At 51.8% G+C, this 17747-nt stretch overlaps 8 protein-coding genes across 8 annotated transcripts; 3 read left to right on the top strand and 5 right to left on the bottom strand.

Annotated features, from left to right (window-relative positions):
- Positions 1 to 180: 180 nt before the first annotated feature.
- On the bottom strand, positions 181 to 1686 carry K489DRAFT_322562 (fumble-domain-containing protein; the record flags this gene model as incomplete). Its single annotated transcript, XM_033601637.1, has 2 exons — positions 181 to 448; positions 503 to 1686. The coding sequence occupies 2 exons, from the start codon at positions 1684 to 1686 to the stop codon at positions 181 to 183; spliced, it is 1452 nt and encodes a 483-aa protein (XP_033458357.1).
- Positions 1687 to 2396: 710 nt separating this feature from the next.
- On the bottom strand, positions 2397 to 4337 carry K489DRAFT_322876 (uncharacterized protein; the record flags this gene model as incomplete). Its single annotated transcript, XM_033601654.1, has 1 exon — positions 2397 to 4337. The coding sequence occupies one exon, from the start codon at positions 4335 to 4337 to the stop codon at positions 2397 to 2399; it is 1941 nt and encodes a 646-aa protein (XP_033458358.1).
- Positions 4338 to 4469: 132 nt separating this feature from the next.
- On the bottom strand, positions 4470 to 6689 carry K489DRAFT_427282 (uncharacterized protein; the record flags this gene model as incomplete). The annotated part of the gene is made up of 2 exons (XM_033608294.1): positions 4470 to 5133; positions 5193 to 6689. The coding sequence occupies 2 exons, from the start codon at positions 6687 to 6689 to the stop codon at positions 4798 to 4800; spliced, it is 1833 nt and encodes a 610-aa protein (XP_033458359.1). The 3' UTR covers positions 4470 to 4797.
- A 1334-nt stretch (positions 6690 to 8023) lies between these two features.
- On the top strand, positions 8024 to 8511 carry K489DRAFT_411695 (uncharacterized protein; the record flags this gene model as incomplete). Its single annotated transcript, XM_033607835.1, has 2 exons — positions 8024 to 8180; positions 8240 to 8511. 2 exons carry the CDS (start codon positions 8024 to 8026, stop codon positions 8509 to 8511), a joined length of 429 nt encoding a protein of 142 aa, XP_033458360.1.
- A 468-nt stretch (positions 8512 to 8979) lies between these two features.
- Positions 8980 to 9448, top strand: K489DRAFT_411696 (uncharacterized protein; the record flags this gene model as incomplete). Its single annotated transcript, XM_033607836.1, has 2 exons — positions 8980 to 9043; positions 9102 to 9448. The coding sequence occupies 2 exons, from the start codon at positions 8980 to 8982 to the stop codon at positions 9446 to 9448; spliced, it is 411 nt and encodes a 136-aa protein (XP_033458361.1).
- A 207-nt stretch (positions 9449 to 9655) lies between these two features.
- Positions 9656 to 11009, top strand: K489DRAFT_271900 (uncharacterized protein). Its single transcript, XM_033600129.1, has 3 exons — positions 9656 to 10131; positions 10278 to 10812; positions 10871 to 11009. Exons 1-3 carry the CDS (start codon positions 9863 to 9865, stop codon positions 10883 to 10885), a joined length of 819 nt encoding a protein of 272 aa, XP_033458362.1. The 5' UTR covers positions 9656 to 9862; the 3' UTR covers positions 10886 to 11009.
- A 303-nt stretch (positions 11010 to 11312) lies between these two features.
- On the bottom strand, positions 11313 to 13684 carry K489DRAFT_403086 (UPF0016-domain-containing protein). The gene is made up of 2 exons (XM_033607073.1): positions 11782 to 13684; positions 11313 to 11699 (listed from the first exon to the last, which is right to left on the bottom strand). The coding sequence occupies exons 1-2, from the start codon at positions 13400 to 13402 to the stop codon at positions 11629 to 11631; spliced, it is 1692 nt and encodes a 563-aa protein (XP_033458363.1). The 5' UTR covers positions 13403 to 13684; the 3' UTR covers positions 11313 to 11628.
- Positions 13685 to 13773: 89 nt separating this feature from the next.
- K489DRAFT_382375 (uncharacterized protein) lies at positions 13774 to 16992 on the bottom strand. Its single transcript, XM_033605355.1, has one exon. It carries the CDS (start codon positions 16617 to 16619, stop codon positions 14217 to 14219), a length of 2403 nt encoding a protein of 800 aa, XP_033458364.1. The 5' UTR covers positions 16620 to 16992; the 3' UTR covers positions 13774 to 14216.
- Positions 16993 to 17747: the final 755 nt, after the last annotated feature.

Raw genomic sequence — 17747 nt, forward strand, 5'->3', positions numbered from 1 at the left:
CATCAATTGTGAGTCCTGTAAGAACCACAGCGAGGCAAGCCGTGGCGCAGCGGTCGTCCACTGCGCTTTGACGGGTATCTAGGTACTGTAATTCATTGCTCCGCGGCGTCCGAACGAAGTCTCTTCGAATGTCCCAGAGGAAATTGTACTCAGGTAAAAAGTCTGAAGAGCGGAAGAGTTTCACGTCGCCGCATCCTCCATTTTACCGCTCTCGTCTCTCATTCCTGCAAAGTCCTTGGGCCGCCTTTTCACGAATGCGCCAACAGCTCCCAGATAGCCTTCATGTCTGAGGAAGAACGCCTGTTTGGCTCCTTTACTCCAAAATTTGATCGCAAAAGAGAGAGTATGGATCGTTTGGCGATGACCGCGGATAAACGATCCGCCGAAGTATATTCTCTGAAGGTTGTGCTTTTCGGATTGGAGGTAGGCGATTTGGCCGATGTTGTTACTGTGGGATCGTTAGTTAAGAACAAGTCCCTGTCTCTGGCGCCCTGAAACTCACCTCACAGCGTAGAGAAGACTCCTTGAGATGTCTTCCGGCTTGAACATTCTCCCGTCTGTTTTACTCCGGCTTTGCACCGGTTGACTCGGAGTCGTTCTGGAAGCATTGGCTGCTGCCGTCGTGGTTCCTACCGGCACGATCGGGGGAGAAATTCCACCTTCCTCCTCTCCACCGCCCCATCCACTACCATCTTCCGCTCTCCGTTCAGCTTCGCGTTTCCTTTTCAAGACCTTCCCAAAACTGCTCGCAATGGTCTTTTCACTCAGTCCAATCTTCTCGTAACCCATCCCTTCACCATAGATGTCGCCGACAAGAAGATCGACGTTCGTGTTGTCGCCTCGATCAGCCATGGCCAGCATATCATCGAAAGTTCGCGCACCCGTGAGAAGCGACAGTAGACCCCATAGTGTTCCGCCGCCGAGACTTGTGCCGCCGATTCGTTCGTATTGTGACCTTCCGCTGACCTTGATCATGCTGACACCACTCCCAATATTCACAAGAAGGTAAGGATAAACGTGGTCTGGCTGGTCGATTGGTTCTTGGTATTCGACTGCGGTTTCCGGGTCGGCGTCGTCATCATAAGTGAAGACCTCATTGGGAATTTGCGTGATGAAGAAATCCAGGCCCTTGATGAGACATTCCATCTCATCCTCACGCTGGACTTCGACGCCCAGTCTTTCTCGGATGCGATCGTAGAATTTATATGCGCCCCCACCAGTGGCCATGATACTCAATTTCTGCTGCGATGACGTCGGTGAAATCCCATTCTGGGCTTCCTGATATTTCGATTGTAGTGAATGCAGGTATGCGATACATTCGTCAATTCTGTCAGTCTCGAATGAAAGAAAGTTGAGCCTACCGCCAGACTCAGCGCGTTCTTTCTCACGCGTAAAGTATACAACTTTTGCAAGTGAGCCGCCAATGTCCGCAGCGACGTGGCTGACAACGGCTGTGTGGTTCGGTAATCGGATATCACGCTTGTGATGTTGGAAAGTGTGTTCTTCCCCGGCGAACCCCGGACGAGGTGGTGATCGTTCAGGAGAGCTATCGTCATCGTGATGGATAATGTATGCGCCCGCGACGTTGATTTTGATTGAGCCTGGCTGAGCGATGGCTTGCTCCATATCATCTATGGAACTGGAAAGGCGCCTTTTCTTCACGCTCGCTCGAAGACCATCCGCCATGTTTGCTGTCAACGATGTCGCCATCTGGTCTTGCTCCGTTGTTCGTCTTTGTATCAACCACGTGCAACCTCACGTGGAAACTTTCCGATTTCGGCAAGCGTCTCGGACGATGCTGTTGAAAAATGCCTAAATGGCAGTAGGAGTAATTGGGCCGTCGATAAGTATGTGATTTGCGAGACTTCCATGAGAGAGACTTTCTGATCGGAATCCGAGAAACGATGTTGAGAAAGCGGCAAAGTTGGATAGATAGAGTGAGTCCCGCTCAATGTCGCATATTGAAGTTACAGATTCCGAACCGATTGGAATCCTACATTACTAACAAGACCCTTGCTACACCCCCAAAGTCCCTGCGGCATGCATGCGGGTCAGAAATGCCGTGGTGAAGAACAGCGCCGGCCCGATTCTGCGAGACAACCTTGGAAACTTGTTGATAAGGGCCTGGGAACATTGGAATTTGTTCCCCTCTTTTCACTAAAAATTGGGGCTAACTAGAACATGAGGTCAGAACGGGTGGGGGATGATGGGAGGCATGGCCTGTATCGCCCACCGTACGTTGGGTAGACTATACTGTAGACTAGATCCGAACCCGTGCAGCGAATTTCTACAATATGAGAATCGCTGAACCATTCGAGACAGCCAAACAATCTTACTTCCAGCGATTTCGACTCGTGCTGTTCTGTCATACCGACATGTACAAATGTTCATCACAATCATAACTCCATCACCGCCACTCTACCACCAACCTCTCCTTCCACGGTCATGACTCCGTCCCGTATCCTCTTCTCCACCGTAGCTAGGATCTCCTCGAAACCGACCCCAGGCCTCTTCGTTACTTCCATCCGTAGCCGTCCTGCCAGAGCTTCAACAGCGCCGAACTTGGCAGCCGCAACCTGCCATGCGGCGCTTTCGACATCTCCACGTCCGCCGCCGACAAGGTTTGCGAATGTCTTGGCGGGCTTGAGGAGATATGGGAGGATATGCTCCAAGGCAGGCGGGGCGAGGATGGCTTCGTGGCCGGTCGGTGGAGTCGCGAGCGCTGTTGAGGGAGAAGTACGGCTTGGTGTGGTGATGGTAGGGAGGTCTGGAGTTGAATCGTGCTTTTCCTGTTGAGTGGGCCAGGTTGCTGTTATTATGGAGCTAATGGTGTGTATCGCTGCGAGGGCGAGGTCTTTGAGTGCTAGAACTTCAGCGTGAGAAACGAGGTCGGCGTGGAAGTTCGGGTTGTGAGCGAGATAGTGGTAGTAGAGAGCTCGGGCGTTGATCGCTTCCTCTCTCTTTTCCGAAGTGCTTTGAGGGACTAGATGTGATGTTGGAGAAGCCAAGCTGAAGACAACTTCGTCTTCTGGACCATGAAATATCGTGGCAAGGGTATTGAGAACGTCTGGATTTGTCGGCTTTGGTGGGAGGAAGGAGAGTGGATTCTGACTCCAATTCGCGCCAATGGAGTCGTTGATGAGTGCTCTTCGGGGAAGACTTGCAAGGAGATGGAGGTCGTTCAATGGAGTTTCCGAATGTGCCCAGCGAGCGGGCGAGAGGTCCAAGGAAGTGCGTAGACGCTGTAGGACCTGCGCAGGCATCTGACTCGCCAGGAAATGTGCAGGATACTGTGAGGCATATGTCGCGAGATATCTTGCGGCAGGGCCGTAGAGGAACATTGTCTCCACTGGGTCCACAGGACCTGTGCCTGGCAATTGAAGATACATGGCCGCTGTCTTCATGTGCAGACCATGTGAGATAAGGAACAGCAGCCCTGGCGAGTCCACCGCTGAGCTCGCATCGTGGTGATTGGATCTCGTGGATAGCAGTAATTCGGAATAGAAGTCAATCAGACACCTGTACATGAGGATGTCATCTTTGGTGTCTACCATGCGGAGTGCGGCAAATTCAAGAAGAGAGCCGCCGTCGGCGAAGGTGGACTCTACGTCAGGATGATGACTCTGTGAAATGTGATTCCAGTCCAGTTTCGCTACGCGAGGGAGCCATTCCATCAAACGAGCTTGCGCGAGTGTGGTCTGGCTCTTGCTCAGATTGAGCGTCGATGACTTGCCGAGTGAGCAAGCCTCAAACAGCGTCGCGTAAACATTGCGATCTCCGAATATTCGTTTCCATACGAGACCTTGTCCACCTGCGCCTTCAAGTGACCCACCGCCTTGTGAGGTGGGAAGATCGACTCTCAAGAGGTCCACGAGGATGTATGATGCGCGACTTGCGATTCCGGTGTCACTCGTGGACAGCCACAATCGGATGAGAGCCAACAAGGTTTCGAGTGGTGTTGCAACGCTGGCGGCGTCAGCATAGTTCGTTGTAGCTTTCTCCAAGATGGCCAGGATCAGTCCATTGAAAGCAATCATGTGCTCGCCAACAGCAAGTCCATCGACTAAAGAAGCGCTACCAAGCAGCGCTGATATTTCTCTGTAGCTGTGCGTTGCCAATAGCTTTTCGAGGAGGCGGGTAGCCGGTGCAGGATCTTGCTGAATTGTCGGTAGTAGTGTCGTGAGTGATATTATGAGTGCCTTGCGCTCTTCATCCGAGATGGTCTCTGGGATGATCAACTCTGCCTGATCGAATAATTGACGATCCAGAGGCTGCAAAGCATCGCCGATGACGGCGGCAATGTTTTGCTTCAACTTGTGCACAATTTCTTCAGCCATAATGCGTCTAATTATGCGTCAAATTAGTGGCAGTCAAGGTATGTTCTTTGTTGGGTGAAACAGTGAGCATGAAAGACCTTCCGTCATGCTTGGCCACTCTGCCATGACATAAGCGTCACTTGTACGCTTCAGCCGACGGGTGTCTAATCATCTACACGGATAGTGACAGTAACATTTCGTCCTCGGACACGGCACGCAGAAAAGGCATATTTGGTCTTACTGCATGCAAGAACGGACAGCCGCTTCCATGCGCACGACAGCCATTTAGCAGAACCTATCATGACCAGGACACGACGAAATAATATGCCTCTGATTTTGTTGCGCAACGCCGTCTCTTCGACGGTGATACCCTAGCCAAAGAGCTGCCCCGACCCTAAGGACCTCTCTGTTTGGTATCGTGCGACACCACGATGCCCCGACAGTTGGAGCACTGAATCTCACCATTGCACGGTCCGACATGTCACCGGTCGTTAAGGACGAAATGAAGGATAAACTCGTGAAGACTCCTCGCACTGTACGACGGAATGCGCTGCAGATATCGCGAAGAAGCCGCTTCGGGCGACCCAATGCTTTCGATCATCTTCCTCGTCAGCTTCTCGAATGCGGGCATGACGACCGAGATGCCCAGCCAAGCTCGTTGATCATGCGGGATTCTGTCAAAAGCTCTTGCCCATAGATCACGCCAGACTCCGAATGCCCGCAGCAATTTACCTGATTGGTCTGGCAATGCCATAGAGACGTGCATGTTGAAGATGATTTGTTGCAAACCTGCAGCGTGTAATTTATCAGTGACAGGCTTCGGTCGGCTCGACCTCTTGTCTGAAAATATTGGCATCACTTATCGAACATTGCCACGTGGAGATGGAAGAGAGGTATCTTGTCAAGGGCGACTTTTGGCTCTGCCTTCTCGTTGATGAGATTTGCGATGATATCTCGAAGGCATGCAGACGATGTTTCACGAATCGGAGAAATGGACGCAAGATCTGAAGGAGGCGCAGCGTCCCAAATCGAGGTCTCACATGGAAGGTCTCCGGTCATCTCAGACATCGAGCACAATGGGCTATTGTTGTACAAGAGCGTAGCTAGACAGTCCACACAGAACATCCATGCGACGAGGCGAATGATCTGCTCGCGCCGCAGAAATGCTTGCCAATCCTCACCGTCTTGATGTCGACAGCCCAGGAAATGAAATTGTCTCAAAGCGGTGACCAGCAAAGGTAATCTTCGCGTTGTCGCAATGCACTGCATAGCTTCGTCGCTCAATTGAAGGGTATCCAGACCATACATGAGCAGGGCAGCTTGGCATATCTGAATAGCCTCTGGAACTACAATGCTGAAGGGCCAACGATCGAGTGCAGTATTTAAGTAGCTGAAAATGTAAGCGTCTGCTATGCGGTAAAAGCTCCGTGCATTTTGGATGTCTTCCGACGCGCAGTCGTGAGCGTAAGTGTAGCTTGCTCCTGTGAGGGCAATGACGAGCAAGAGCGGGAGCGGTACATTCTGGACAATGAGCGTAGGCCAGTGAAGTATCACAAATCGATAATGGCGTTTGCGGCAGAAGGTAGCCGAGAATCTTCGTACATTGGTGACTGTGAAGAGTCGCCGGAAAGCGCTGACATATGATGCGTCTCGAAAGCGCTCGTCAGGGTGTACGAAAAGTTGTAGTTCCGTTTCTAATAGGTCGATACGAGCCCGGAGCGGGTCGGGCTGCGACGCGGACCAAACAAAAGATCCTAGGAGATCAGCCTCGTGTAGATCGCCTATAACATAAGGCTGTAAGGTGGCCAAGTCTAATTGGTCGTCAGGAGGAAATGTAATTGTCGAGTCGATGCCAGCAAGTAGATCGTCAAGATCAAAAGCTTGACCTTCAGGTCCGGAAGGTGGGTCAACGGCCAAGACTCCGAGAAGCGCAGCTTCCGGTTCGATGGCTACAGCTCTCTCGGTGATGAAGTCCTGCTGCTCGTCGGTCGCATTGAGAAGGAAAGCTAAAGGCACACGCGTTGAGCGTTGTTGGCTATCTTCGCTCACAGGTTGGCGATGGGCGGCATCTATACAATATCGGCTAAACTTGCACTCAAGCTGACGGGAGACACAACTGGCGCACGGAACATGGGCCCCGGCATTGCAGTGCAGCTTCAGTCGAGAACAACGGTCGCATGAGATCGGTTTGCGGCCGCGCTTGCCAGGATCAAGAGCACGATTTCCTCTCTGGGCACACCGTTTCGCATGCCGCTTTGCCCCGTCTGCGCGGGAGAATGTTGTCGAGCAGAACGGGCATTGACGATTTTCTGTGCTCGCGACGGGGCGACGAGATGAATCGGCGATCGGGAGCCGGCAGATGGGACAGGACATCGGCAAAGCTTCGGAATCGGGTGTCTGGTGTTCCCCGGAGGAAAACGACTGTCATCAGTGAGAGGCGTGCTTATCTTCAACAGAATAAGCGCGACGTCGACCACACATGTCGAATGAAGTCAATAGTGAGCTGCGTAATGCTGGAACGCGTCATCGGTTTGATTCCCTCTCGGAGTCATACCGCCTGCTTCCATCTCAGCATATTCTCGAGATTGATTTTCATGTGATTAATACCTCGCGACGTTCATGAAGTGGATCGAAGGATGATCGCACGTGTACAAGACGTTCAGCCAGCCCTGCCAAGCCAACTATATACTGTACGTCGGCGCCCTCATGTCAACACACAACTTCCACTCAATCAACACGACATAATCAACAATCATGAAGAGCCGTGGCTCGCAGTGAAATACGCAATGAAGACACGATGTCCGCTGCTCAAGAAGCGGATGCCAGTCCTGACATGCTGTGTACTGCAGGATTACAGCTGTGTGAATTTTCCGACGCTACGGAGAATAAACCCATCAACGGTTCGCGGCCCGTGGTCCCTAAACTCCACCATATCTGAATTCCCGGATGTGATGATTCCTATGGAGGACTAATGATAATTGGCAGAGACTCTCGTTCATGTGTTCGCTGATGGAATGGCTCTCGAGGCTGATTTCCCCTGAGAATCGTCACCCAGTATGTTGGCTCCGCTAAAGCAAGGATGATACTTTAAGATTCGTCGATCGACCAACTCGCCTAAGCTGGCCCTGTTACGAACAAGATGGCGCCTGCCGTCAAGCTCGTCTACGACCAAATGCCTAACTCAAGAAGTCTCCAGCATAGACAGTTGTTGCCCTGGGGGAGTTTGTCACCAATGTCGCTAGACGTGTCAGCAAAAGCAGGCACTAGGCATGTAGGTGCCTCCTGCACTTCCAGTCACTCGGACGATTGTGCATCGCACATTGTCAACCATGCGAGGGGCGTCTTCCTGTGTCGAAAAGACACAATAAGGCCGCACCTAGAATTCTCATATTCTCGCGTTTTGAATCTGCCCAAGCGGGTGGGCGCGAATATCACTTGCATGATACACAAATTCTCTCTGCAGGCGCTATTTTTAGTAATTGCTACGCCCCCATACTGTGCCACGACAGGGGCTTTGCCATACAGAGACTCTCACACGTGTCTGCACCTGTGGTCACGCAATCAACTACATTTGCACAACCGTAGAATCACGCAATTTTCCGGAGCCGAATTGTTCAAAAAGGCAGGAACGACCAAGAAAATACCAGAAGAGTTGTCAATAACTCAGCATCGCTTCAACTGTCGTTCTTACCGAAAGCTTGAAGATCATGTCTCCAATCAACTTTTTTGTCGCCAGTCTGAACTTCACGCAAGCGGACAATGCATTCAAGGCTCTGCACCAATTTGCCGCAGAGCGCAGCTTGTTCATGAGTCTCATCGAGTGGTCATGGAGTAACAAGACTACCGACTGGCTATCGCAACCGTGTAAGTATGCCCAGTTCGTCAGTAGATGGAGCGTCGCGAGCTTACAGTAAACATCTCAGTGGTATATTCGGTCATTTTAGCATGGTGGATCACCTTCACAGCCGCCACACTCCTTCTTGGCTTGCTTGGGTTTGGTCCTAAGGGAATCATAGCAGGCACTTTAGTAGCTTCCTTCCAGTCATGGGTATACGGTGGATTTACACCAGCTGGTGGTATATTTGCAACTCTGACTAGCCTTGCTATGCTCGGATACTTCATGCGATTGCAAGCAGGAGTTGCATTTGTCATTGCTACGGGAGTCGCGGTCACTGTTTACTCATTTCAGAGTTAGCATTGAGCGGGAGGCTCTTTCATTCAGGTTTCGACAGTGATTAGATTGCATCATGTGTGCTCTCACTCCTCATGACACAATATGTGCCCAGGTACACTACAGTTAGACAAGAAGGGTGTGTTGGTGACATTTGTCCAGGGGAGCATCGAGTGGCTCTCAATTTGTGTATTGCAATACTTCAATAGCCTGCGAAATCTCACTGCTACACATGACCGATCTTTCAATCATGCAGGCGAGGTGATGTTGAATACCTAAACACAAACCTACTCGGTGACAAACGATTAGGATTGATGAGCCTCGTCACCAAGCCGTGAGTTGGAGTGGGGCGGTGCATTTTGGGGGCCGATCCACAGCCACGTCATCAAGTGTTTCGGTATGTGACTTTTGCTTTAAACATCTGCCCAGGAGAATCGATTATCGTTGCAAACTCTACTTCCAGGACCAGATATAATCTTCATCAATATCAACATGGCACTCCCGCGGTGGACCTCTGAGCGCATCGTCTCTGAGCTCCAGAAGTTTTTGTACTTCGGTAAGACAATCTAATAATTCTATCATGAACCGCAGACTCACGTGAATAACTGTCAAAGCCATCATTGGAGTCATTGTCTCCACGATTCACGTCATTTCGAGCTCCATCACAACAGCCTGCTTTGGCTTCGGTGCAGGCAAGGTCCGCAGTAAATCACGCGCGGCACGTTTCCAGTCCTGGCTGGGCGGGCACATTACGGACAAGACCGAATACTCGACGCCCTCTGGGAAGTGGATCCTCATGTCGACTCGTTTCTGGCCAATAACAGTCATGGTGGAGATGGCGTGTTCGATGGCCCTGATGATAACGCTGGTATACCTATTACAATTCGTTGACAGAGTGGCCTTTGACAACTATTACCACGATCAGTTAGCTTGGCCGTGGGATCGGCTGTCCAAATGGTAGTAATGAATAACTTCTTGATCTCTGCAGTATTAGGCGATGGTGGCGTCCGGCCATGTCCGTGAGCTTAAACGGCTGAAGGGAAGTGTCCCGGCTGGGCGGATTCTCGATTCCTCAGCTGATACGACATGATGGTAAATTATGGCTGAATTTGACTTACTGTGTCTATCATCGTATCAGATGGGCGGGAAATCTCGCCGACATTTATTTCTGACCGCAATCCTTTTCGTCGATCGTGCCAAATGAAGAGCATCTTTTCATATTCCAGGCTCGACGAAGCAGGTATGCAGACCAGGGTTGAGCTAGGCACAGATTGCTTTTATTCACCTCGCTTAACCTACACCCCGGTAGAGCCGATCTAGACGCTTCGCCAGCTCACCCTTTCGCGTCGATCTTTACTGCGAAAAGTGCAACAACATGACCAAGAGCATCTCCTGCATAAGGATCACGCGTCCTTCATCTTTACAGCAATGCAGGATGACTACTCGGGCGCCACATCGCGAATCCCGACATTCCAGGCGTGCAAGTGGAGGCGATCGAGTCCCACCGACGTACCCGAGGTGTGCCTCCCCGATCCTTCTGAAGCATGAATCCTTCGGCTCGAGCACATCCTATTGCAGATCCAGACGTAGTTTATTCTGCAAAGCTGTCACTCGCTTAAGCTCAGCTTCATTGGCAAAGATGTTGTAAGGTATGTGCGTGTCAGGGCATACTAATTCGAGGCGTTCGTGCGCCTGGAAGCGTCTCGGCCAATTCGCTCACCAGATAGGTGTTCGGATGTCAGACTTCTTGCAATCAGCTGTGAGCAGTTCATAAACCTCATGTATATAAGTCTTGAAAGGAAACGTCTGTCGCACTGTTCAAATCACTTCACCAGCATTACAAGTTCATCACAAAGGCAGACTACCCTTCTCCACTCAGACAACTCGTTTATTTCACAGAAACACCCAAAATTCTTCATTATGTCGCCCACTCCCTACACAATGACCGTCGAGATTAAGAACGACACCGACCACTACATCGCCTTCGTCGGATCTTCCACTCTGTCCAGCATCTGGGGAACAACCGAGGTCAAGACCGAGGGCGACATCCAGAATGTCAAGATCAGCAAGTCTGGCTCTACATCTGGTCTCTTCACGGCGCTGTCATTTGTCGCAGCCGCTGGTTCAGACTCCTCGAAGAATGTGCCCTTCTCCGTCTGGGCGACCATGGGTGCTTCTGCTGGCAGCACCGTCGAGGTCAAGCTCGTCGACGCAACGCCCATCATCAATGGCGATCTGAACCAACTTCGGGCGATCGATTGGGCCGATAAAATCTACGAAAACACCGCGTGGCAACAAGACAACGTCGATCGTGCGAAGTTCAAGGCAAGTTGCCGTGCTTCAGATTGTGGCGGTCATGCATACTGACTCTTTCATAGATCAGCCTCGAGAAGATTAGTGGAGAGTACCCCAACTCGTATTACAAGCTGCACATTCGCCAGTGATTGATTCGCCAGTAGTTAAGCATGCCATTTCAAAAGGGGTTCACTGTGGGCTCCGACACGCTACGAGAGCGTAAGTCTTCGCAGCTTCACTAGTTTTAGCGTATATACACGCTTCATGGATACGGAGTTTCTGCTTGCAATTGCTACATGGTCTTCTTCACTTCCTTGTTGTCGAGTTCCGCAACGCAGGCGCAACTATTGTCAGTGCAGCGATGACAGCGATTCGTGACTGTGCCACATGCCTGCATCATGAGACTCGACCTTGGAAAGGCCATGTGAGGATCGCCTGAAACACGTCGCAATGTGTGCGAGACCTCCCCACCAAGACTGTTTTCCATGCACATGTGCAAAAGAATTTCTCACGTACCAGCCTGAGAGGTAGTCATTCATTTCGATTCTCAATGTTGATACAGCGTGCGTATAGAGTCTGACTTCAACATGTTTGTATACATACTCAAATGAAGTTTGATACTACAGTAAGACAAAAATGCGGAGAGTAACAGCCCCAAGCGGGATGTGAAGGTGACAATGGTCGGAAAAAGAAACAGAAGATATTAACAATACATTGCCAGATGTCGTCGCCGTCTCTCTCTCACATAGTTTCGTGAAGGCGATACACCGAGAAACCCTGATGGTATGGTATGACATGCGTTCCTGCCTGTGGCGGAGAAAAGGATTCGGGCAAGAAGTAGAGGAACTATTCGTGAATGCACTCGTACAGGTAGATGAAGCCGAAGGCCAGGAATGCGACAGCGCCGCCGATGGTGACTAGAGGAAGAAAGAGGTTTAGCATGTGTCCGAAAAAGCGTATAAATGATGGTTGACCGAGGGACCAGGGAATCCAACTTACCCATCCGCATGCTGACCCGGCCGGCCAAAGCGCGGCCTCCGATGACAGCAAGACCTGTGCAACATGCATGGCCGACAATGCTTCCAGCGCAAACCCACCAATAGTCCTGTCCAGCAGCCATAGCGATCGTAGCAATCTGCGACCGATCGCCCCATTCACCTAAGAAAGTCATAATGAAAGTCTGCACCCACGCCGGGCTAAGCATGAGGCTGAAAAGATTCGTAAGGCCAGCGATCGTGGTAGCGGCTGAAGCAGGGCTTTTCCGCTTGCGAGCACCAAGGCCGCCGTTGATGGCGTGTCGTCCGAGACCTGGTCGGTTGATGCGCGGTGCGAAGTTCGAGTTGGCGGACCGGCGGCCAGACTCAAGAAGGTAAGGGTCGTTCCCGGCGGAATCGGAATCGGAATCGGAATCGTCGTCGCCTTTTCCTCGGGACCGCATGTCGAGCTCCTTCTCTTCCAATTCGGCCTCGACTTCCCGCATTTCTTCGCCGATGCCAGCATCGCGCGGCATATTAAGACCTTCGTAAAGGCTCTTCGCGCCGAAAACGAAGAAAAGAATGGCTGCTGCAAAGGTGGTGAGGCGCTTCGGCAGTAATGTCGGGAAAGCGTGGCCGAGGACTGCAGAGAGTACCGTCATGGCAATCAAAGCACTGAGAGCGGCCGAGAAGACTAGTAAGCGCGTGTGGCGCATCGCCATCAAGGCCGCAACGAGGAATGTTTTGTCTCCGATTTCACTGAAAATGATCATGGCGAACGATAGAACAAAGGAATGGAAGATCTCATGCCAGGTCTCATGGTCGTCGTTAGAATGATCGTCATCAGAGGTCTTCGTGGTGGTGGTCGTTGTGGTGGTGCTTGATTGTTGACCTCCGCTGCTCTTCGGTTTTGACTTTGGGGGATTGAGGTTCGTCTTGCCCTCAGTATCAGGCATAGTTTTCACCAGCCATTTACTGCGATCGACCGAGTCTGCAACGGGAGCACCGTTTCTGCGACCAGCGTTCTGGACCTCTGGTGCGTTCGCAGACTGTTGCGAGTCTGATTCACTGTCGCTGGCTGCTGCACCCTTCTTCGCACTATCTGCTGGCTTCACGTCCTCCACATTCTTGGAGCCGTATCCTGTCGCAATCTGGTTTTGCGAACTTTGCTCGACTAGTGGCGGTGGTGGTATATCCTTCAGCTCCTGTGACATCTTATTCGTCTTGACCTCTTCCTTCACAGCATTCACAATCTTGCCCGAAACGTCCTTGGCCTTATTTCCGAGCTCTTCGACTGATTTACCTGCGACATCCTTGGCATTATTTCCAAGCTCTTCAAAAGTCTTCGGCAACGCGTTTACAGCCGCCGCACCGGCCTCTCCGATCTTGCCAGGAATCTTCTCCAGATTGGCCAGCGGGTCGACTTGAGCTTTGGCATCGCGTGCATCAACCGGCTGAATTACTGCAGCACCTGCAGCGTCGGGAACGATGGCTTGCACATCATTTGCGATAGACGGGCCGATTTGTTCTGCCGCTGTATCCCGCCTCTCGGCCTGCTTTCTGTGTGCTTCGTTTAGAACTTCATCGGCGAGAATGAGTGATGGAGCAAGGCAGAGGAGGAGCGCGGAGGCATGTCGTAATCTCATATTGGGCAGAAAATTGTTATGAGACCAGCGCAATTAAAGTCCTAATGTTTTGAGTGATCGAGCGGATGGAGATGGTCGCAGCGATGTGTCTCGCGATTTTCGTTTTGAATTGCCGATTGAGGCGTTGTGGACAGCCACTCGGGCGAAATGTCGTAATACCGGAAATGATCAGATGTGAAAGAAGGCTCCAAGTTGAGATGAAGAAATGAGTGTCGCGTACGAAGATGGTGAGATGCAATGAAGTGGCGCGACTGGGAATGTGGACACTCTATCGAAAAGCTGACGCCGGAGGACTGGATTAATTTACGTTTCTTGAATGGTTTGACCCTTTCTTCCTATGTCATTTCCAAGGGGTCGTGGTTGTATCAATGGACGGGATTCATTGTATAAAGAGCTGTTATTAATATTTTCCCATCCGTTTTCTCGCTGATGCGATGCTGGTGACGATAAGCCCTACGACGCCGATCGGCTCAGCCCTGCAAGGCTGGATGTGCCATGGCCGCTGCCAATGGGAACAATGCCATTCTCCTTACGGTCCATGCGTGCGGCCAATGCAAAACATGTAACAGGCGACATTCAGTATTATCAGCTGATATTCTACGAATCTCGACGTGATGGATTCTCGACTTCATCCAGCTGATAACCTTCGTTCCTTAAAAAAACAACGTAATTCCCTCCAAGCGTAAACGTTCACTCCCCCCATGAATCGTCACCAACAAACTCCTATGAAAGAGACACCATTTGACAAAATCAGAATCGGTGTCATGCAGACAATCACACCTAATCACTCCAAAGTTCAAGATCGAGCTTGACGTCATGACGAACTAGCAAGTGCCTCTCCAATGGCCTTAGCCAATCTCCGATACTCATTGAGCAAATCCTCGACTTCGCCGAGGGTCAAATCGGCAGAGCTAGGCACTTCTAGGAAGCGTTTTCGAGGAGGTTTAATCTGTCCTAACGTGGCCAATGCCGTGCGTGCATTGCTTTCCTCCGGGTCGGCATCGGTCTTATTTGATTCGTTGTTACTGGTGATATCTCCCTTGTTGGCGGGAGTCGCACTGCGTTCTATTGGGGTCGATCGACCCTCGCTCGGCTTACGAACATTGCCATGCAGCGAAGACGTAGCCGCACTAGGCTCTCCAGTTGGGGTCATGGCGGTGGGCGAGGCGGTTTGCGGTGCACTGGTAGGTCCAGGACGCCCGAAGCGTGGAAATGTCGGCATTCCAAACCGATTCAAGGGATTGATCGACGCGAAGAGATTGGCGGGGGACGAGCCGAGCAGACTTTGTTCTTGAGCTGGAGTCGAATCAGAGGCCAGTGAGGCTACAGCGCGCTCCCGTGGAGTTAAGGTGCCACCAGATTCTGGGCCAGGACCCGTCGCGTTGATGGTAGAGGCGAACGCTACGCGTTTGCCGCTGCCGCCGGACCGAGCGCTGTCCACACTATGTTCACGCGTCGCGCGGCGGCCGCCAACTAGATCGACCAGCTTGCTGCTGCTATCCCGATGTGTTACGCTAGGTCGTTCGTTCGAAGACTCGCGCTTTCCCAGGATGCCAAAAGCTGGGTTTTCATCATCTGCGATCCCACCAATCGAGGGCGAATTGACCAGCTTCCGAGCTTCTTCCAGAGTCTTCGGGAGCTGGTGATCGCCTGCGGCAGCCTGCTCCTTGAACCGGCCAAAGATGAATTGAAAGCTGTTGTCTAACGTGCCGTTAATTGAGTCGTAGATCTTGTCTGCCGCATAGAGGATGTTCTCGCGGCCAGCTTCCAATCTTTCCGCCTGGGCTTGCATCAGAGTGGAGATACGCCGCGGATTAGAGGGAGTGTCGGATGTTGTGGCTGCAGGCAAAACTTCTGCTGCACTTTTGTCGCTGTTGCTCTGTTCCGTAGCCGTGGCGGTCAATGTTGTAAGACCTGGTGTCAGTGTCCGAGCGGTCGCAGGTCGCTGCATGAGGGGTGGTAGCTCGCTAGATGGCGTGGAGGGTCTGCTCGTTGACTTTGGTGGTCCTTCGGGGAGCTCGTCAGCACGCAAAGATGACAAATCTACGGTCTCGAGGAATGAGATGGCAGCTTCGAGGTTGACCATGCAATAGGCTGCTTCTCCGTCAACTTTGCTTGACGCTCGGAAACGCTGTATGAAGCCGAGGTTTCCCACAACATTCATCTCATCTGGCGGAGAAGTGATCAATGTGTAGATGAGCGTAGGGAGAATTTCATCCGCTGAAGATGTGGATGGGAAGACCTTCGAGAGCGTCTCAACGATTGCTTTGTGGGCAGCTGTCAGATGTTGAAGCTTGCCAAGAGGGTATCGCTCGTCATTCATGTTCTGCAAAGCTTCCCGCGCGACGGACAATGATTGGTATATCTCGTCTTCCTTCTCTTCCGCTGTTCTGCCTGCTCCCGTCGCTGACGAGTCAGGATCGATACGTAGCTCTTTCAACCCAATTCCTACGAGCGCCAGAGCGGCGGTTCTCGACCGAAGCTTCTCGTCACGAGCTTCGTCGTCCGTGCTTCGATGTTTCCATATCTTGTCATAGACCCTCTCGCACACACCACGCTCGACTGCCTCCTCAAGCGCGTAACGCTGCATCTCCAGCAGCCTCCGCGCTCGCTTTCTGTCTGCAACTTCGGTCGCAGTGAGCATCTCCCCGCCTCCGCTTCCTACTAGATCATCTGAAGACCCTCTGGTTGCGCCCGAGCCAGATCTCGATCGTCCTTTGAACAAGCCCTTTGCTGCGGACTGCTGCGCTGACGGTCCACGTCCTATGCGCGAGGCCAGTGTTGCGATATGTGTCGATATGTGCGATGCAGCACGCTCGTAGAAATCCTGGAATAACTCAGAGAGGTTATCCGCATTCAGTGGTGTGGGATGGACTTTGGCAGACAAACTTTCGAGGAATCGCTCCGCTAAACTCCGAATCTCTATTGGAAGCTCTTCAAAGCTATTCACGCCGCTCTTTCCAAGGCCATGACCCTGAGCCTCGGAGTCGTGCTGGTCTTCGTCATCGTCACCCTCGCGATTTTCGAAAACGTCTGTCTTTGGTTTGGCCTCGTCGGCGACATTTCCGCCTGCGGTCCCGGTTTCGGTAATCGTAGCAATACCCACCTCTTGAAAGGTACTCGCTCGTTTCCGAGTCGCGAGAGGTGCGGCTGTCTCCATGCGAGTGAATGATCGGGAAGTATGTAAGGCCTTGGGCCGGTCTGTGGGGCCCGCCATCGTAGGAGAAAGCGACGACCACTCTTATGACCTTGCTGAGATAATACAAGGTCGAGGTCCGTATTGGCGGTGGGAGCGGCGAGCGGCTGCTGCACGTAGTGCGCAATGCAACAATATAGCGAATGTGAAGGCGACCTGCGCCGAAAGTCTTTGCAGGCAATATAACGGAGAATCACATGGTCGATGGTTTCTCGAGTGGCATGACACCGTACAAGGGTGGTTGGATGGAGCGAAGAAAGACACGCAGCAGTCGACAGTGATTGCGCGTCCTGGTCAGAAGCAGCAACAGATACACTCGAATAGGACTATGCCACTTGACAACCTTGGAAATGATGAATAGTAGCTCGGTTGGAGGTGCCCAGCCCGGCGGACGTTGTCGTTTGTCGTCATCGTGGAAAACGGCCCAGGAACTCCGTTGCGACCCTGGGCTTGATCGACCCTAAGCGATACACGACTTTGTGCACCTCCATAAGACCGAATGAAATTCGCCATCTACAGTCCTGGAGCGGTTCGAAATACGAAGCGTATCGCACTATCCTATCATATATAGAAACAAAAACAAGATGGAAATCATACGGGCTGCATGAGGCCGGTCTGATATTAGCTATCAGAGCCAACGAGCATTGGGTCAGTCGTCGGAGTGTCCTGTCCGAGTCTAATTATTACACACCCAGGTATCCAGCTCTCCGTGGGCTGGTCCTGTCACTTACTGAGGGCAATACGCAGCCTTGTACTCCTGATGATCTTCGAGAGTTCACAGACACGAAGGAAATGCGACGTGCTAACGGACTGCCACAACCTTGAACAATCCCCCGTCAGCGAGCCTATCTCGCGTGTCAAGACATGCATGATTCTTATGCACATCACGCCTTTGTCGCTCTCAATGAATTCGGAATGTCCAGCCCGATGGAGCATTCGGGAGATGTCCTCAATATTCGTGGTAGCAGCAGGAAGCCCTCGAGTTTCAGGATTCTTGTTGAAGTCCGTGAATTGTTGCAGGAGCCCGGCAAATATTGGGTCATGTTTCATTCATGTTGTAAGCTGATCCGCCTGGGTCGAGCATTACTGATCTTGCTATGAGAATATATCCAGCATCCAGCATGAGCAGATCGCTGGAAACAGGTGGTC

This window comes from Dissoconium aciculare, assembly GCF_010015565.1.
Source record: "Dissoconium aciculare CBS 342.82 unplaced genomic scaffold K489scaffold_9, whole genome shotgun sequence".
Lineage (NCBI taxonomy): Eukaryota > Fungi > Ascomycota > Dothideomycetes > Mycosphaerellales > Dissoconiaceae > Dissoconium > Dissoconium aciculare.